This window comes from Phyllostomus discolor, chromosome 9, assembly GCF_004126475.2.
Source record: "Phyllostomus discolor isolate MPI-MPIP mPhyDis1 chromosome 9, mPhyDis1.pri.v3, whole genome shotgun sequence".
Lineage (NCBI taxonomy): Eukaryota > Metazoa > Chordata > Mammalia > Chiroptera > Phyllostomidae > Phyllostomus > Phyllostomus discolor.
Genome location: NC_040911.2, coordinates 30,602,023 through 30,622,159, shown reverse-complemented (window position 1 = coordinate 30,622,159; position 20,137 = coordinate 30,602,023). Strand labels below are relative to the sequence as shown.

Genomic DNA, 20,137 nt, shown 5'->3' with positions numbered 1-20,137 from the left:
ATTCCACTGCTGGGACTCTATCCTAAGAATACTAAAACACCAATTCAAAAGAACTTATGCACCCCAATGTTCATAGCAGCACAATTTACAATAGCTAGATGCTGGAAGCAACCAAGATGCCCATCAGTAAATGAATGGATCAAAAAACTATGGTACATTTACACAATGGAATTCTATGCAGCAGAAAGAAAGAAGGAGCTCCTACCCTTTGCAACAGCGTGGATGGAGCTGGAAAACATTATGCTAAGTGAAACAAGCCAGGCAGTGAAAGACAAATACCATATGATCTCACCTTTAACAGGAACCTAAATAACAAAACAAAGAAACAAGGAAAATATAATAAAAGTCACTGAAATAGAGGACAGGCTGATGGTGACCAGAGGGAGAGAAGAGGGAATTTAAGGGGGCAGTGGGAAGGGTTCACAGGAACAAACTTAAAGGACTCATGGGCATAAGCTAAGGGGAGGGTGGTAATGGGAGGGAAGTGGGGAGGGTGGGAGGGGGGACTGGATTGGGAGTAAAAAGGAGAAAACTGTATATGAACAACGATTTAAAAAACCCCCAAAACTTTGGCCTAGCTCATATGACTTTTTCTGACTCTGTCAGGTCATGATTATTGAGGTTTTGCTATCACTTCCTTCTGGTATATTTTTACTCTCTTGAATAGAAAACTAGTCTATAAGTCTACTGCTATGTATAATTCAGTTTTACAACAATCATTCTTTAGGTGGTTTTACATGACTTCTTTTTCAATTCTATCAACAAAATTAATGATAGCAATTTCTTCTTAAGAACTTTGTTCTAATGTGGTACCAGTAGAGGTACACACACATGCACATGTGTGCACATGCATGATCATTTGTTTAGCTGACTGAGGGGAGAGCTTAAAACTTCACTTATTTCTAGATTAACTATTGGTTGTTTCATAAGTTTGTCCTTGATTCATTTAATTACCCTTTTCACATTTATTTTTGACAGGTACAAGGTAGAAATTCCATCATTGGAGAAAACTATAGATGGCCTCACACCATTCCGTATGTTCTAGAAGATAGCTTAGGTTAGTATACCCCTTGGAATATCCATAACTAATGTATATTGCAGAAGGAATATGATTACAGTATTTCCAAGGGTAGAAAATTATGGCCTTTAAGGGTTTTTGTTTGTTGTTTTGTGTAGCTATGTACAGTTACTTAAAAAATAAGCAAAGCAAACAATGAAAAGAACCTAAGTGACTTTGTCTGAAATATTTGCTGAGCTTTGACCAATAAAGGAATTAATTCAACCAACATTTATGAAGCACCTACTCTGTGCTGGATCATTTCATTTTAGGGACAAAAAGATTAGAGTGCTAGTCTTTATTTTAAAGCAGTGGTTTCTCATATGTTCAAATTTGAGTAAAAAATAAAACAATCAAACAAATAAGACTCTAGGAACTGGTGTTGCTTTACCAACATTTTATTTTGCCAAGTCAGGAGCTTAATCAACAAGAACCCACTAACTTTTATCATCCTCTTTTCATAAAATAAATAGTGTTTTAATAGCAAAAAATCAGAAGAATCTAATCCAAAACTAAGAAAAAATTTAATTGTAATGGGCAACTCTAAACCTGATTCTCATTTTATTTATTGACTAGTGAAAATGGTATCTCTGACCAGCATCAGTTTAGGAACTGGTGTTTGGGAAAGTTTTCCTTAAAGATCATACATTTCAGTGGGGATTCAGATAAACAAAAAGCTAATTATAATAGAATGGAATAAACATAATGATTAATCATGTGTTCAAAGAGCTATGGGAGTAACCTAGGTATAAAGGCTTAATTATTAGGCAATGGGTGGCACTATGCAGCAAGGCTGCACGCAGGTTGTGCAAGTTGTACACCGCGCAGAAATGCTGCAGAGGGGGCACAAGTGGGACTGAAATTGAGTTTGTATTCTGTTCATCAAGAGACATTCATTTCTTTGCACGAAGTGCTATTCATCCACCAAGAAAGTGCTTACAGCGTTCTCCCAGATGATGTGCCTCTTTCTAATGTGCAGAAAGGGACCACCTGGTTTCACATGGCTTCTGATAGCAAGGGAAATGTTCCCTGGGCAAATGTGCAAAGGCATGGGGAAGGGAAAAGCCCTGATTCAGATGGGAAGTAGAGAGATAATGAGGTTGAACAGGTAGGTAGGATCCAGACTGGGGAAGTCTTTCTCATATTAAAAAACTTGGTGTTTATACTGATGGTAATGTGGAGTTACCAAAAGTTTTAATGTGGAGGGAGATTATTACTTTGGCTGCAGTATAGAAGATGTATTATTAATAGAGCAATAAGAACATAGGGAGATCAGCTAGGAGACTATTGAAGACATTTAGGAAAGCACCAAAGGGTTTCTGAACCAAGACACTCTTAGTAAGGACAGACAAGAATGGATAAATCTAAGAGAGATTTAGGAGACAAATGTTATATTTGGTGATTGACAGCAAGAGGTCAGGAATGTAGTTCTGGGTAAAGGGATACTGATGCCCAGGTTTTACACATCTTGATATATCATAGTGCTTTTAACAAAAATAAGGAATATGTCTTAAAGTGAGTGGTACAGAGAGGTGTGGTGAAAATTAGTCTTTGGAATGCAGAATTTGAAATGCGTCAGGTACACTGTGGTAGAGATATCATATAGTATTGGTGAACAGCCTGGTGTTCAAGATAGAGAAATATTTGGGAATTATGAGGATATAGGAAAAGGCTGAAGCTGTGGGTATGAGTGAGAATCTTTCACAGTGCCTTGCATGTAACAGTACTCCACAGATAATGGATCTGACCAAACGCCCCCTGAAGACTGTGTTTCACGAGACGGCCAAGGATGAAACTTGGCCTGGGAGAGCAACTCTTTGGACTTGGCATAGACAAGGGTTCTGATAGAAGTTGTTGAAAAGGGAGAGTTGGTCAGAAACATAGATTAAAAAACCAAGCATAGGGTAGAAAAAACCAAGGCAAAAGTAATGAACAGGGTTAGAAGTTTAAAACGCTCATGTAATATGAGGAGAGAAAGATGTTTATTGACTTTTGGGATTGGGGGGAATCAGAAAGATTTGAAGCACTTTTTCTGGTTTAAATATTTTGATTACAAACTTAAAAATATTTCTGTGTATTTAAAAAATATATATATATTATCATGAACTGCATATTGATGATTCAGCTAAAGACAAATTGTATATATAATGATGATCCCGTAAAAGTGTAATAGAGCTAATACATTCCTATCACCTGTCACTGTCTAATCGTAGCACAATGTTTGGGATTGTACTGGTGTAGGCAAACCTACTGTACTGCCAGGCACAAAAATACAGCACATACAGTTATGTACAGTACTTAGGACTTGCTAATGATAATAAATGACGATGTCACTGGCTTATCTGTTTATTAGATTATTAATCATTATTTTAGAGTATATTCTTTCTACTTGTGAACAGTTTTGCTGTAAAGCAGTATTGAGGCTGCCCCAGTGGCAGCCTCATATATCCCATATCTACCACGTCTCTTGATGATGTCATTTTCTTTTGTTCTCAGTTTAATCTTGTGTTTTCTGGAACAGTGACTTGCTATGCAGGCTTGTAGCCTACGAGCAATAGAGTATACCGTGTAGCCTTGGTGTGTAGTAGGCTCTGCCATCTGGGTTTGTGCACTCTACAATGTTCACAGGACAAAAATCACCTACCGACACATTTCTTAGAATGTAACTCCATCATTAGTGATGCAAAATTCTCTCTGAATATATATATACTACACACACACACACATGTGTATATGTATACACATGTACACATATACATACATAGTATATATAAAATTTTATACACATACATATGTGTGTATATATATCTATATATAATTTTAATACATTTATTCTTCTAGGTGAATTCCATGAAAGGTCAGTGAGCCTTAACATGACTGTGACTCTTAGGCTATTTTTGCCATGTATTTTAACCAAAACTATCATAACCTTGTGAGCTCTATGTACCTGTTTTTCAACAACATTATAAAAAACTGTGTATGCTTTGAGGACAGTAGGTATTTATCACCTTGCAAATCTGAGGCTTAGGTATATTATAGGCATTTAATAAGTATTTAAAAAAATCAACTGATAGTCCTGACTAGTGTGGCTCAATTGGTAAGTTGTCATCCCACAAAGTGAAGGGTCACCGGTTTGGTTCCCGGTCAGGACACATGCCTGGGGTCAGTTCTGGTCAGAGCGCATATGCAAGGAAGCTGATCGATGTTTCTCTGCCACATCAGTGTTTCTTTCTCTCTCTTTCCTCCTCCCTTCTCCTCTCTCTAAAAATCAATAAATAAAATCTTAAAAAATAAATTTATAAATATATATGAAAGAAACATATTAGGTAAAAAAAAACTCAGTTCAGATCTTACCACCCAAACTGTGCACATTTTTGAATAGTTATAACTATGGTTTTTAAAATTTTTGTTCTTTTTTTCATATAATATTATTGCATTGTTTAATGTTATATAATTTTTAATAATATAATTAAACTTCAAATCTTTATAGGCCATTTCATCAATTCAATGATTTTGATTCTTTCTTATTTAGAAAATACTAACCTATGTTTAATAGTGTAACATAGAAATTATTCTTTATGTTTAAAGTGAGAAGAGTATTTTCTCACATTTCAGAAGTTTTTCTGATTACAATTTTAAAGTTCTATTTTATTTTTATTTAAAATTTCAATGACAGTTGACATAATATATTAGTTTCAAGTGTACAACATAGTGATTGCACATTTCTATAACATGAGATTTATACCATCTTCAAATGACTCCAACTAGGAAAATCACTAAGCAAGGCCACTCTTATGTGCGTAGCAAAAGTAGTTATTTTTGAAGGGTTTTCAAGGAATAGGTGATTTTGGAAGGCCAGAAATCACTATTACTCAAATTCTGGAGGGCCAGAGTACTAAGTTCTGCCAGCAGGACTTTGGTCTTTAAGCTTAAACTTTAGGTGTTATTTGGCTGGTAGGTGCAACTTTCCTGAAAGGGAAGGAGCCATTTATAGCTCCCAGTGAAAAATTTTAATTCCTTCCTTGAGTACCAGATCTGAGGTAGTAGGTGAGGGGAGGTAGGGAATAGAGGATGAAGGTAAAGAGTTAAGGATGCAAATAAAAGGTCAAAGTGCTAGTAACCTAAAGGGGCTGACAAGAGGAAATAACCTAGAACAGCTAATTACTTAACTCCTGGGCTTGTCCAGGACCTGCCTAGGACTTGCCTTATCCTACCCAGCCTGGACATTAGATAACATGATCCCAGGTGGAGCTTTTCTGCATCTGTGACGTATGGTGAATTAAGATCGTTTGTAAATAAAGGCAGATGGTGAATAAAGACTTTATTATGACAGAGAGCTATACCTTTTTAAAATTTTTTCTAATTTTTTATTTTATTTATTTATTTTTAGAGAGGGGAAGGGAGGGAGAAAGAGAGGGGGAGAGAAACATCACTGTGTGGTTGCCTCTCCCATACCCTTTACTGGGGACCTGGCCTGCAACCCAGGAATGTACTCTGACTGGGAATCAAACCAGTGACCCTTTGGTTTGCAGTCTGGTGCTCAGTCCACTGAGCCACACCAGCCAGGGCAGAGAGCTATACCTTTTGCAAAACTTTCATATCTGTTTCCTTGACTCTGAAACAACCCAATGCAGGATAGAAGCTGTCCTCATTAAGTTTTGATAAGAGGCCTAGATCAGCATGCTTATTTTCCATTTTGTTCTAAAATAGTCATGTGGTAGTCAATATCATCACCCCTTATCTTAAGGAAATGTTTAATTTGAATTAGTAATCCAAATGTGATATTTATGGTACAGAAAATTTGGAAATAATTTAACTATTTGACAACAGGAAGTCACTTACCTATGTTAAAGTCATATAATGTAGCCATTAAAATGGTAAAAGTAATAATGATGGTTTTAATGATTTCTTTGGTGAAAAAATAGTTTATAAAATATTATGTAGACTGTGACTTTATTTTTTTATTTTTTTTAAAATATTTTATTTATTTTTTAGAGAGGGAAGGGAGGGAGATAGAGAGAAAGAGAAACATCAATGTGTGGTTGCTAGGGGTTATGGCCTGCAACCCAGGAATGTACCCTGGCTGGGAATCGAACCTGGGACACTTTGGTTCCCAGCCCGCGCTCAATCCATTGAGCTATGCCAGCCAGGGCTTGTGACTTTATTTTTAATAAAAATATATGTATGTTATATATGTATGTATTCATAAGCAAATAGCATGATGAGGGTGATTGATTATTTCTGGGTGATAAGATTTTTAAATTTCCTTTTTTTGGTTTGTAAACTTGTTTATAATGAACATGTATTATTTGTGTGGTAGTGTAAAAGTTTGAATATTGAGTGCCTCTTATAGATTCATAGATTTTAGGGCCTTATCTATGTAAACCCTGTGTTGATCTTCACTTGGATGAGGTGTTCTGAGTACAGTCATGAATTACCTAACCACAGAGATATACTCTGAGAAATGCACTATTAGGCAATTTACTGGTTGTGCAAACACCATAAAGTGCACTTACACAGAGCCAGATGGTATACGCAAGGTATATAGTATGGCCTAGTGTTCCTAGGCTGTAGCCCTGTATGGCATGTTACTGTATGAAACAACATGAGATTAAATCAAGCACAGGAGAAAATGATGCAATCAAGAGATAATGTAAACATGAGATATATGAGGCTGCTGCCTGTGTAACACGGCACACAGTTTTTTTTGTAAGTAGAAACTGTGCACTCTACAGTAATAATAGAAAGCTTTTGTATAGTAAATACATAAACCATTAACAGTCACTTATCATCATTATCAAGTATTGTGTACTGTGCACACTTATATGTGCTATACTTTTACATGACTGGTGTTGTGGTAAATTTGCACCAGCATCACAACAAACATGTGAGCAATGTGTCGGGCTGTGACATTAGGGTGGGATGGCTCTAAGCGACAGCAACTTTTCAGCTCCATTACAATCTTATGGTACCACTATCCTGTATGTGGTCTGTCATTGACCAAAATGTTGTTGTGGAGTGCATTACTGTAATCATTTTTATATGTCTGTGTTAAGGTATGTAAAGGGGCTCTGAGTGGTGTGGCTCAGTTGGTTGGGTGTCGTCCGGGGAAGTGGAAGTTCTCTGGTTCAATTCCCAGTCAGGGCACATGCTTGGGTTGTGGGTTTGGTCCTTTGTCAGGGTGCCAACGGCAGGCAACCAACTGATATTTCTCTCTGATGTTGATATGATGTTTCTCTCCTTCTCTTTCTCCCTCTTTTCCCCTCTTTCTAAAAATGAATAAACAAAATCTTAAAAAATAAAGTTATGTAAAGGGGAGAACAAAAATGAATATTTGATACAGGTTCATTCTATTGAATGCTTGGAACTTCACTTCTACTTTCTATTCTTATCTTCACAATATCCCTGCAAATTGATTTTAATTCCCCACTGAGGTAACGATACCATCATAGCAACAAAGGTGAATTAAATTGGCAAAGGTTACACATAAAAATAAGTAGTGAAGAAAACGTGGATAACTTCGATGTGTCTAGCTCCAAAGCCCAAGCACGTTCTACCCTAAGGCTGTCTCCCACCTCCCTGCAGCCACCACCCTCCACTTCAGCAGTACCTGCCCCCATTCCCTCTGTGCCAGTCTCTCCACCTGCATCTCATACAGCTTCCTCCCTCTGAGCTTCTTTTCCTGCCTATCTTTGTTGCTTTCATACCTCTGCCTTCTTTGAGTTCCAAGTCAATCCAACCTTTTAGCAGAATTCTTAAGTCCAAAGCTATGGTTCTTAATTCTGTTTGGGGCCCTAACCTCACTTGTGAATCTTATGAACACTCTGCTTCCAAAATGCTCTTTGCAGATATAGATATGTAGATATATACTTTCCATACTACGTCAGCATATTCATGGACCCTCCCATCTCAAGATCCTCAGGTTAAAATCTTTACAGTGAGACTTTAAACACATGTTGCAGCTTCTCAGATAAAGCAGATGTCAGTGATTGTTCACTTGGTTGCTTGTGATGTAATGTATCTGTTTCTTTGAGATAATGCACTTCTAATGGCTCCAGAGAAAGAAATATGGGGAGAAAGGGATTCGGAGAATAATAAAATATTTGCATATGATAGGTCCTCAAATAACATATAGTTTCATTCAATGTTGTTTCATTACATTGTTGATGAGATAAATATTTTAATTTGTTTTCTTCTTTTAGAAATGAATGCTAAGGGAGTTATCCTCAATGCATTTGAACGCTATCGCCTAAAGACATGCATTGACTTCAAGCCTTGGGCCGGAGAAACCAACTATATATCAGTGTTCAAGGGCAGTGGGTAAGTTAAAGAGTTTGTCTTCTAAGGGTGCTAAGGAGACCTGTCGTAGCCAGGACATTATGTCATGGCAATTGGCCTGGGTCCTGACCTTGAGAGAGAGCTGGAGTTTCCTTCCCTGTTTGTTGGGTAAAAGACAGCTGGATCTAGTTTCTCTAGACATAAAGTAATATTTTCATACATGCAAGTAAACTACACATATTTTAAGATAAGGAGGGTGGGATTCCCTGCCATCCAGTCTATAACTTTGTAGACTTCAGCTACACCTTATGTCACCCTTCAAGTAAAACACGAGTGTGTGCATGTGTATATTTAAATTTATTTTAACCTAACTACTCTTACTACTTGAGTTACGAAGATGAGTGTTATTTGCTTGGAGCTTAGCAATACCTATTGGTTGCTATGCCTACAAAACACTTACGAATGGTCATCAGTATGGCAAGAACTATCTGAAAGACTTAGAAATTTCTAGGAAAAATCAGGACGAGGCTGACTATGGCGTGACTTGCTTTTATATTTTATTTGGTGTCAGGAAAAGTTCTCCAAAGGTCATCTGGTCTGGGAGATTTCTCATACCTCACCAGGGTTATGAGAGAAATGAATTGTGTTGTGTGAAGGATCCAGGTGGGTAACCAAGTGGGTTAGGCATTGGGGAACTTGCCCTGAGACCCCAACCTGCATCATTATAACTTCCTCTCCCCTTTCTCCTGTAAGCTGCTGGTCTTCAGTAGGAAATATGCGAGCTGGGAAGCAAGAACTCTCCATCGGTCAAAACTGTGACAGAATAGCCACGATTCAGCATGAGTTCCTCCACGCACTGGGGTTCTGGCACGAGCAGTCGCGTTCTGACCGGGATGACTACGTCAACATAATTTGGGACAGAATTCAGTCAGGTATATTTCTCTTGTTTTCTTACATTTTCAGGTAGCTAAAGACTGAATGTCTAAGCATGGTGCCCTCTCCTGCCATCTGTACCAACTGTTAACAGTAGGAAAACTCTGATGTTTTGATGTCTCATGTCATTTAGCTCTAAGTCAGTATGGGATGAAGCGGGTGAAGGTTGGTGGAGGACAAGATCCCAGAACCCTAGTACGTTTGGGCTGACTGTGATCTTAGAAACCAGCGTTCCCTAAAGCAAGTTTTATGGAGTGCTGTTCCTCAATATGCTCATGGGTGTTTTGTCAAAAGGAGTCTGTGATCACGTTAGTTTGTGAAATACCAGATTAAAAGAAATTAAACTAACACTGCTGTACACTTCGGAATCTCTTAGATTAACATGAATTGTAAATCTCCGAGAGAGGAATATTTCCCAAAGTGTCCTAATTATGGTCTTTCCGTGTTTTCGCTTTGTGGAGCATTTGGATATATTGTTCTGTGGCTCCCCTACCGGGAAACACTGCAGTAGCTGGACAGCCTCGACTTTTAGTGACTTTGTGTTCCAACAGAGAAAGGTCTTCACATCCATGTCTGACCAGAGCTCATGTTTTCCACAGTAACCATTAGTTCCCCATCTGAACTGCCTCTGTAAGGCACGGTGGAGGGACCTGCACTGCTATCATGTGGGTGCCATGAGGACTGCTCTGTGCTGAGGCTCCTGACAGCAAAACCTTAACAAGGCGGCTCTGGCCCTGTATTCCAGCCTCCCCGCAGTGTCTTGCTATCAGCTGGGGTAAGGCACAACAGCAGGCTAAATGATTTCTGGAGCCAGAGAAATGTTTAGCTTTTCTCCATAGCTAATTCTTTAGGATTCCCAAAGTCTTATTTTTGGTGAAAACTTCTGCTTAGATTTGACAGCACATTTGTATGCTTTGGAGATCAGGTCTACCTCACTGTGCCCACAAAATCACTTGATGTCAAGCTGCAATCCATTGCCCATCAGTATGGTGTTAAGCAGCCTGGCATCTTCTCTAAATGTATTCATTTAAAATACAACTATGTGTATTCCAGTAAGCATGAAACCCCTGACTATGTCAATCCTTTCTAATGACGCGACATTATAATACCCAGGTCCCATCGCTCCACCCCTCCCTTTCATCGCCATCTGCTGTGGATACCCACACCCTTCCATCATCGCCTGCCAATGGCCCTGCTTGTTTCTCTATTTTAATTCTGATTTATTTTCCTTTTTAATTGCACTTATTAGGGTGGCATTAGCTAATAAAATTTTATAAGCTTCAGGTGTACAATTCTGTGATACATCATCTATAGACCTTGTGTCAATAACACCTTTTAGAATCCTCCTTTCCATGTGCAGTTTTTAGAACCTTGGGCCCAATGCTAATGTCTAACTCTGGGCTGTAATTAAAACTTAGATAGGTTCAGCACAACCATTACTATCACAATTCTAAGCTTGAATATTATTCCTAAGGCAGGAATGTATGGAACGCCTTTGAAATATGGTAGGTCAGTTGTAGCAAGGGTTGCACTATGTTTATTACAGTCTCCATTTCTAAGTTAATAGCATTCAAAGTAAAATCAGTTGGATTTTGTGAATATCAAGTAATTAAGTTTTTTAAACTTTATTATTTAGGCAAAGAGCACAATTTTAACACCTATGATGACCAAGCCTCGGACACGCTGAATGTTCCCTATGATTACACTTCAGTCATGCACTACAGTAAAACTGCATTCAGAAATGGAACAGAACCCACAATTGTAACAAGAATCCCAGACTTCATGGATGTGATTGGCCAGCGAATGGACTTCAGTGACTCTGATCTCTTAAAGCTGAATCGCCTGTATAACTGCTGTATGTGATAGGTTCTTCAAAATGCCTTCTGTTTCTCTCCATTATGTAGGAAAAAAATTATGCTCTGTACCATTTTGCTGAACATTGCTGAGTTTTCTGAAATTATAAAAGCTTGATTTTTTTTTTTTAAAAAGAGCACCCAAATCCCAATCTACAATTTGGAAGCAATGTTTTTCTTCTCACACAGTCGGGCTTTCAGATGTAAAAATAAGTTGGGTCTTGAAGGAGCATGCCCCATGCTGGTTTTTGAAACTGTCACTAATTCAAATGTGGACCAACTCGATATTCAAAACTCGTTTCAGGCCAAATGAGGTGGCCAGTCATAAAATAAATGGGATTAAATAATCCGGGTATTGTTTTAATGATTGAAAAACTAGAGGAGTATAGACTCAGGTTTCTATAATTAGATGATTTAATAAAAAGATATGAGGCAGGCAATTTATTCAAATCTGCAGAGTTGATCAGTGTCTTGGTTCTGCAGATATCAAGAACCATCTTCAAGCCAACATCACCCAGAATCAGTGAGATGTCACTCTTTAATGCCATTTTGGCACTCGCAGTATTTCTGTCATAAACTCAATTTTTATTACTCAGATTATCATGTTGCAAGAGTGTCAAATATTGTTTTTTGCTTTTGCAGCCTCTTCCTTGAGCTTCATGGACTCATGCGATTTTGAACTGGAAAATGTGTGTGGTATGATTCAAAGCTCAGGCGATAATGCTGACTGGCAGCGGGTTTCACAGGTTCCCGGGGGGCCAGAGAACGACCACTCCAACATGGGCCAGTGCAAAGGTAACAGGAGAGAGATGCTTCTAGATTTTACTTGCACTCGGTGGGGTTCCAGCTTTTTTTCTTTGCTATGGAAGGCTGGCATTTTATCTCTAACTTCTTCCAGAATTATTCATGATAACCCATTAGGATGCTACCAAGGAACTGGTTCTGTGCCTATAAGGACATAGTTAATTTTTTTGCTTTTGTTCTCTGAGTTTTTCTTTCTCAGTCAGAGGTGGGCTCTGTGAAGCCCTACCTCATCACGTATGCACTCACAGCAGGAGAAGACTGTCTTTCCTGAAAGACTTATCTCCAGGGCAGTGGGGTTGTTTTCTGGAAGCTAGCAGAATACAAGAGACATTCTAGTGAACAGCACTAGGCTGTAGATTAGTCAGCTTCAGAATTTCAGCTGGTTGTGAGTACCTGCTCCTACTACAAAAATACTTAAAATGAAGGTAGAAAATACCTTCATTTTTCAATGTAATGCCTTCAATTTTTTCATTGTAATTTTATTTTGAATTAAATACACATTTTTTTTTTGTCTGCAAGTACCACATTTTCATTTATTTGCTCATATCTGGGGGCAAATATGTAAAACTAGACTTCAGAACCCAGAGCCATTGCTTGACAGCTCAGATGGCCTGGGCAGGGTGGGAGGCCCCTCAGAGTGAAGAGGTGCTTTTCCTTTTTAGGGCAGGTGGCGGGGGGTGCAGACGTGTTTTCTAGCATGTTCTCCTCATCATATCTGGCTGTGGGGGAGGCAGGCAGATGTTTTCTAAGGGTATAAACTTGCCACGAGTATTAAATAAACCCTAGAGATCTAACACACAGCACAGTAAATATGAATAACAATATTGTATTATAATAATAAAATTGGCTTATAAAAGACTAGAACTTACTTATTCCAACCACTAAAAAGAAACAAATTTTATGTAACATGAGAGAGGTGCTGGTTATCACTACAATGGCAATCATATCACAATATATAAATGTATCTAATTAACATGTTGTACACTTCAAATGTACACAATGGTGTAAGTCAAACATATTTTAATATGTTTTAAAAATATTTAAATGCAGATATCTTTTAAAATATATATATATATATATATATATATTTAAGTGCAGACTTGGATAGTGGAGAGTGGTCTTACACAGACCAGAGCAGTGGGGAAGAAAGGGAGGGGGGGGAGAGAGAGAGAGAGAGAGAGAGAGAGAGAGAGGGAGAGAGAGAAAGAGGCACTAGATCCAGCAGGTGACACTTTTCTCCATTTTTGAAAACGAATGACTACAGTAGAGAAAGGTGGCCTGGTGTTGTCTCTTTCATAAACTGTCTGCTCCTAGAGCCGTATTTAAATGTCCCACATGGTGCCCTGCATACCATGGGATGAAAGTGGAACTATGGTGCCCACAAGACACGCATTCCTATGTCCAGTATCTGTTTTCTCTCAATTCTGCTTTTATCCTTGTAACAGGTTCTGGTTTCTTCATGCATTTCAACAGCAGCTCTGTAAATGTGGGGGCCACCGCAGTGCTGGAAAGTAGAAAGCTGTATCCTAAAAGAGGATTTCAGTGCTTGCAATTTTATTTATATAACAGTGGAAGTGAAAACAACCAACTGAACATTTATATCAGGGAGTATTCTGCAGGCAATGAGAATGGCACTTTAACCCTGGTGGAAGAAATAAAAGGTACAGTATCGACATCCTCATTGCTTGGGTTCACAGTGAGGCCATCTTAACTCTCTGTGGCACAACAACTCACAATAGGCTGGGGGCTATGGGCTTATTACTTTTCAACTTAGAACTTAGTCCTCCTTGTTTTATGCTGTGGGAAGCAGCCATAATGAGGGTCCTCTGTGTGCACTAATACAGGGGTTTTCAACCAGTGTGCTTCAGAATTTTAGTAATTATTTTATGTGTGCCACGAGATGAAAAAGGTTGAAAATCGTTGCTTTAAGATGAGGCACTCACCTAAGAAGCTGTAATCAGTTTCTGACACTGAAGAGGTCAGTTCTTGGCAAGTAATAATTCTTCCCATCTTGCAAGGCAAAGTGGGAAGAATTACGGGATCCATGTAACAAAATTGTGGAGAAGACCCCAGGAAGGACTGGACCTGTCCCCAAACAGGGTTGGGGGCCTCTCCTGCTATCTCAGATTAGCTTTAGCTGTTTACTTCCCAGCTTACATCTTAACAAATGTGCCATCAGACTGGAAAGGGGACTCTTCTTCTAATTCTAGCTTAAAAATAAGTCCGAGTGAAGGGTTCTGATTTTTATGACTCAAGTTAAATGGAACTTCTGGGGCAATTCCTGAGCGGAGAGAGAGGAACATGAGTGGGCGCCCACCCCTGATTGCAGTCATGGTCAGAGAGGTGGGTCATGTCCATCATCAATTAAAGCGGATGGTTAAGAAGTTTCTCTGAGGAGGAGGTGCTGTGGGCTGGCAACTATATTACTGTCTGCTCCATATGGTGACCTCCTGGTTTGAATGAATTGAGTAAAACCTATTATAGAACCTATCCACAGTATGCTGTATGTCATGCCATTCCCCTCCCCACCACTGTTTAACCATGAGAAATGCTCTGAAAACAATATTTTCCCTTGTGAATACCAACAGTGAGGTTTTTTAATCTCATTTTATATATACACATACATATACATACACACACACCACATACTATACATATATACCTTATATGTAATTATACTATATATGATACAGTATACTATATATAAGATATATTTTATATAGATATTCCTTTCTATTAGTAATCTGTGGTGTTATCATTGATAGACAATAATGCGGTGCCCTCATCATATCTGGCGTGTCATTGATAGACAAAAGGTACTTAAGGAACTTGCTTAGGAGTCCAGAATTTAAACTGACAGTACTGATAATACTACAGTGGGAGCTCTCAGGAAAGGTTCCTGTTCAATCTAGGATCCATTCATGGACAAGGGAATTTCCTGTAATTTGCATATTTCTAAGTTATTTTCAGGCAATTGTGTTTTATATTAAGTGCCAAAATATTTAAATTTTAAGTCATTGTTTTAATTATACGTTTCACATAAATTGAGTTGTTCTCTACCCGGGCTTCTGAAAAAAATTAAATGTACTATTTCTAATTTGGGTGTGTGATACAGGAAAATGAGATAGGATGGAATAGCTATGCTGCTAACTAGGGGTGGGGGAAGATAGTGGAGAGGGAAGTGCAGGTTGGGGAGAAAGGAGGTGGTACTAAATATTAGATATATATTTATGACGTTGAATCAACTGGGAATGGTCTAAGGAGTAAATTGTAGGGTATAGGCCTTCTAGGGTTTGGTGGATTCCTGTTTAATACTGTCAAAAGGTTGACTGAAAATTTTGCTTGTGAAGGAAGTGTTCCACTCAGAGTGTAAATACATTACAGGAGGCTTTGGTTGAGTATCATGGGAATCATGGGTACAGATGTAGTGTATTGGGCTTGCTTGACCATTTAATTAACACAGAACTAAAATGGAATGACAAGTAACCCCTAAGTAGGGCATGGAGTACTCATGAGTTAGATGCTGTTATTGGCTCACCCATCTCTGGGAAAGGATGACCTGTCTGAGAAGCAGCTAGATAAATATCCAAATATTGCACAGAGGAGTCTGACCCCACAGAAATACCTCAAAGTTAATGGAGCCAGGTAGAGAAGTGAGAAAGCAATTAACTCAGGCCTGTAGGAATCAATAGCTCTGGGATAGACATTTGTCCAAGAAGGTTAGAACTCTAATGTTGATTTGCATATGAATCATTGTCCTTTGTCTTCTGTGAAATAATAATGTCTGTTTTGCAGGTATACCCCTTGGGAGCTGGGAACTTTACTATGTAACAATGAAAGTAACCAACAAATTCAGAGTGGTGTTTGAAGGAGTCAAAGGCACTGGTGCATCATCAGGTGGCTTATCGATTGATGACATCAATCTTTCAGAAACACGGTGCCCTCATCATATCTGGCGTATAAGGAATTTCACACAGCTCATTGGCAGCCCAGATGGAACTCTATATAGTCCTCCATTTTATTCTCCTAAAGGTTATGCCTTTCAGATTTACTTGAATCTAAGCCATCCTGAAAATGCAGGAATATATTTCCACTTAATCTCTGGAGCCAATGATGATCAATTACAGTGGCCATGTCCTTGGCAACAAGCCACGATGACACTGCTGGATCAAAATCCTGACATTCGACAACAAATGTCCAACCAGCGGAGTATAACTACAGACCCATTTATGACCACCGGTTCGTGACTCATTTTGTTTATTGCTGGTGCATGGCCATTGCTCTTGGAGGGGCAGATGATTTGGGAATGGGAGACTGCACAATTGGGTGCCTAGGGAATTTTGAGCCCAGATCTTGGGAACAGAAGCTACTTAGGGGAAGGGTTTCAGCAGTTGCAGACTGTCGAGAACATCAGCAGGAATGCTAACACATAAAGAGATACTGACTGTAGTCTTGGGAATGGATGACCATACCTGAATTCCCAGTGCTGTGCCAGGCATGTAGGTTTTATTTTTATTTTTTGTACTTTTATTTTTTTAAACCTGAAATTTTTTTCTTTGAGCCAGCAGACTTGAAAGAAATTTTAAATCGTGGTTATTAGTTAAATCCAAAGCTAGTAGGACTATTGGTTGTAGAGTCTGACATGCCTGGATTGAAATCCAAGGTTCGCTTCTCATTAGCTAAGCAAATCGATCTTGTGCAAATAATCTCCTAGAGCCCCAGTGTCTCAGCAGTAAAACTGGAGCTGTAATAATAACCACACAGATCTGTTACGAGAATCACTGCAGATCAAGTGTGGAAGTTGTGGAAGGTCTGGTATGGAGAGGCCCTCGGCCTTCAACTTCTCCTAATCTGTGCCACGCTGATCTTGCCACTGGGACTGTCAGAACCAAGTCACCTCTTATAATGGGGGCTCAGAAGAAAAATGAGCAGATTCTCCGGAGTGTTGGGAAGGGTTGGGAGTAGGTTATAGCTTTTTACTAAAGAATTCTAGAGGATTTGTCAATGGTGACATCATTCCTCATCTTCCTTTCTCAAAAAAGGAGCAGAACCTAGAAAGCAATGATCACATTTCTAATTTTAATAATCCTTTGCTATCTGGGAACCCAACAAAAGGACCAACGGAATTGTGGCAAGGTGAACATTATCACGAAATCTGAATTCTATGTATGAAAATAATGGACTCAAGTGACATAGAAAAAACCCCTAATTTGATAGGTAGAAAATAATATTCAACAAAAGGATTATAAGGATTAGATACTCAGAATTTCTTTTTTTTTTTTAAAGATTTTATTTATTTATTTTTAGAGAGGGAAGGGAGGGAGAAAGAAAGAGAGAGAAACATCTATGTGCGGTTGCTGGGGGCCATGGCCTGCAACCCAGGCATGTGCCCTGACTGGGACTCGAACCTGCGATGCTTTGGTTCGCAGCCCGAGCTCAATCCACTGAGCTACACCAGCCAGGGCCCAGAATTTCTTTATTTAAAAAAACATATATATATTTCCTCCTGCCTTACAATGAAGATGGCCGGTTGGGGGAAGGTGGCCATCACCTTTTCCAGAAGGAGTGCTTCTCTGCTTTCTACTCCTGAAGGACTTCGCTCTGTGAGGTGAAAAATTCAGTTAACAAGATAAATTGTTCTGTGTTAATATTAAAAGCTCTCTCAGTAACATACTGATTTAACTCAGTTAAAAGGCCTGTCTTTAACTCAGAAGATCACTAAGGAACGGTTCTCATGGGCAGAGGGGTTCCCATACTGGTCAGTCAGTACAGATGTGCTACCCGACCTGGGCAACTTTCGGTCCCCTCCGCTCCGATTCCAGAACTCGGCCCCCCTGCGGGGCAACCTCACTTCCTCCAGGACAGTGGAGATGAACACGCCCGGGTACACACCAGGGACTGCGTCCCGGGGCCTCAGCATCGTTTAATTATTTTGAGCTGCATCTAATTGTGTTTCACATTGCCTGTTCTTTCCTCCCACCAAAAGTTATGATGCTGCTCAACTTAATCTGTTGATATAAATTGTTTTTTCAGATAATGGAAACTATTTTTGGGACAGGCCTTCCAAAGTGGGACAAGTGGCTTCTTTCCCTAATGGAACTCAGTTTAGAAGAGGAAGGGGCTACGGAACTAGTGCCTTTATAACCCACGAGAGGCTGAAAAACAGAGATTTTATAAAAGGAAATGATGTTTATATCCTACTGACTGTGGAAGGTATGTCAATAAAAATAGTGTTATATAAATTATTTTTGTTCTTGTGGTAGCCATTGATTATTTCCTGTGTTCTTCCGGCTTCCATTTTTAGGCATATTAAATAGGGGTGTGGGAGGAAATGGGCCTGAGTGGAATCTTTTTTGTATGAACCGTTAACAATATGAAAATAATTTAAATCAAAACAGCGAGGGTTCCAGGATAAAGAATTTAATGACCACTACCTGGAGTCATAGTGAAAAACTTTAGGCTGGAAAACTTTTTAGAAATAAGTTAAAGTATAGCCATTATACCCTAGAATGATAGTCTAGGATTCCAGAAATAAAAATATCGCACAAACACATGAAGTTAACCTTAAAATGGATTGTCTTTTTCAAACACACACACCCGCACACACACATCTTTCTTAGCTATGGCAGCCAAAAAAAATACATTTTTCAGGAATACTGGTGGTTTCCAAGATGTATGTGGTAGGATTTTAACTCACTTACTATTAAAGATCCACTTGCATCTCAGTAAATCAGAATATTGTTTGTAATGAAAAGTGGTGCAATTAAAACTCATGAAATTTTGATTTCAGTGTCAGAAAAAATTACTCAGGAAAACTTTTGTCAAGGAAGAAGGGGCTACATGAAAGGTTTTATCCCTTGACAAAAGTCCCCTGTTCATCAGTTATGTTTGACTGTATTTTGATAAGGAGCAACAGAAAACACCGCAAAGAATAGAACCCTGGCTGTCAGGAGACCTGGTGTCTTTCACCAAATATCCAGCAACTGCTCCACAAAGCCAGAGACCAGTGGCTTTGGGCAAACCCCGCAGCTGCCTTGTGATCTGCTCTTTGGTGTCTTTGTCTGGCCCTTGGGAGTTGGTAGTGTATAAAATCAACAAATGGGGCCACTTTCAAATGGAGTTGGAACTGCCATGCCCGAGAAACTGCCTTGTGTGCCTGATGTCTCAACCCTTGAGAACGTTAAAACAGGGCGAAAGAACCTTTGGACTGGGCCTAAAGCAACCTTGTGTCCAAAGAACAGTTTGCAAAGATAACAAGAAAGCAGATGTTATGAGGACCAGACTGAGAATTAAACTTTCTTTACAATAAACACCACTATGTTATGTTATCCACACCATATGAAAACCTTCTTTCTATTGGTAGAATTTTTCCTGTTCCTGTTCTCAGAAATACCCTCGGCTTTTGTCTCCTAACCAGAACCTTATCTGGCTTCTGCCTGATTGGATGCTTCCCGGATTGCTATCCTTTTGATCCCAAACACGTGCTTGTTGCCTATCGCTTTGAAAGGCCTTTTGCTTTCAGATTAGCAGTAACGAAGTCTTGGGCCCCTTAGAGTTCAGTGGTAGCCCCACAGGCTGGCCCAGCTTTCCTCTACATCTAGGTTTCAGCCCAGCCATTGATTATTTCACAGCCTGTGCGTATCTGTTTTGAAATTTAAAGATCAAATCCTACTTAAAGCAAAACCTGATTTCCATCCATGCTCTTCCCCTGCCGCCCTTAGACATTTCCCACCTTAACTCGACACAAACGCAGCCAGTCCCGACCCCTGATGACAACACCCACGTCAACTCTACACCAGGGCAGCCAGTCCCGACCTCCACCTCCGGCATCGCTGGCCCTTGCGCAAACTTCAAATGTGAGAACGACGGCGTCTGCGCTGTCCGAGGTGGCAAAGCTGAGTGCAGGTAAGGCGTCACGTGGACAAGATCGCCCTGTTCTTTTGTTTGAAAAGCTGTCATTCCCACAGTGTGGGATTAAATACTGATACTCCACACGGGTGAAATTAGTTAATTCGCATCTCACAGCCATTCATAGGGTGTTTATTTTTTGGTCTTTATTTGGGACTTTGGAGAGTCACACAAACAATGAAAATTATTTATGGAAATATAGGCACATTGTATTTCTAATTGCCTGGAAAAGTCCTCATGCGTTACATATCTGAAGTCCTCACAATAGCGTGGTGTGGATAAGTGCTAACAGTCCCCATTTTGT

The 20,137-nt window shown here is 39.3% G+C and overlaps 1 protein-coding gene across 1 annotated transcript in view; it reads left to right on the top strand.

The window, feature by feature from the left end:
• The window catches only part of MEP1B (meprin A subunit beta), a 53,918-nt gene that overhangs the window by 8,794 nt on the left and 24,987 nt on the right, over window positions 1-20,137 (top strand). Inside the window, exons 5-13 of the mRNA XM_028523549.2 lie at window positions 979-1,057; window positions 8,260-8,377; window positions 9,089-9,267; window positions 10,905-11,123; window positions 11,764-11,916; window positions 13,371-13,586; window positions 15,721-16,164; window positions 17,959-18,138; window positions 19,647-19,830. Of these exons, the coding sequence (XP_028379350.1) occupies window positions 979-1,057; window positions 8,260-8,377; window positions 9,089-9,267; window positions 10,905-11,123; window positions 11,764-11,916; window positions 13,371-13,586; window positions 15,721-16,164; window positions 17,959-18,138; window positions 19,647-19,830 (1,772 nt within the window). The remainder of the gene's footprint in view (window positions 1-978; window positions 1,058-8,259; window positions 8,378-9,088; window positions 9,268-10,904; window positions 11,124-11,763; window positions 11,917-13,370; window positions 13,587-15,720; window positions 16,165-17,958; window positions 18,139-19,646; window positions 19,831-20,137) is intronic.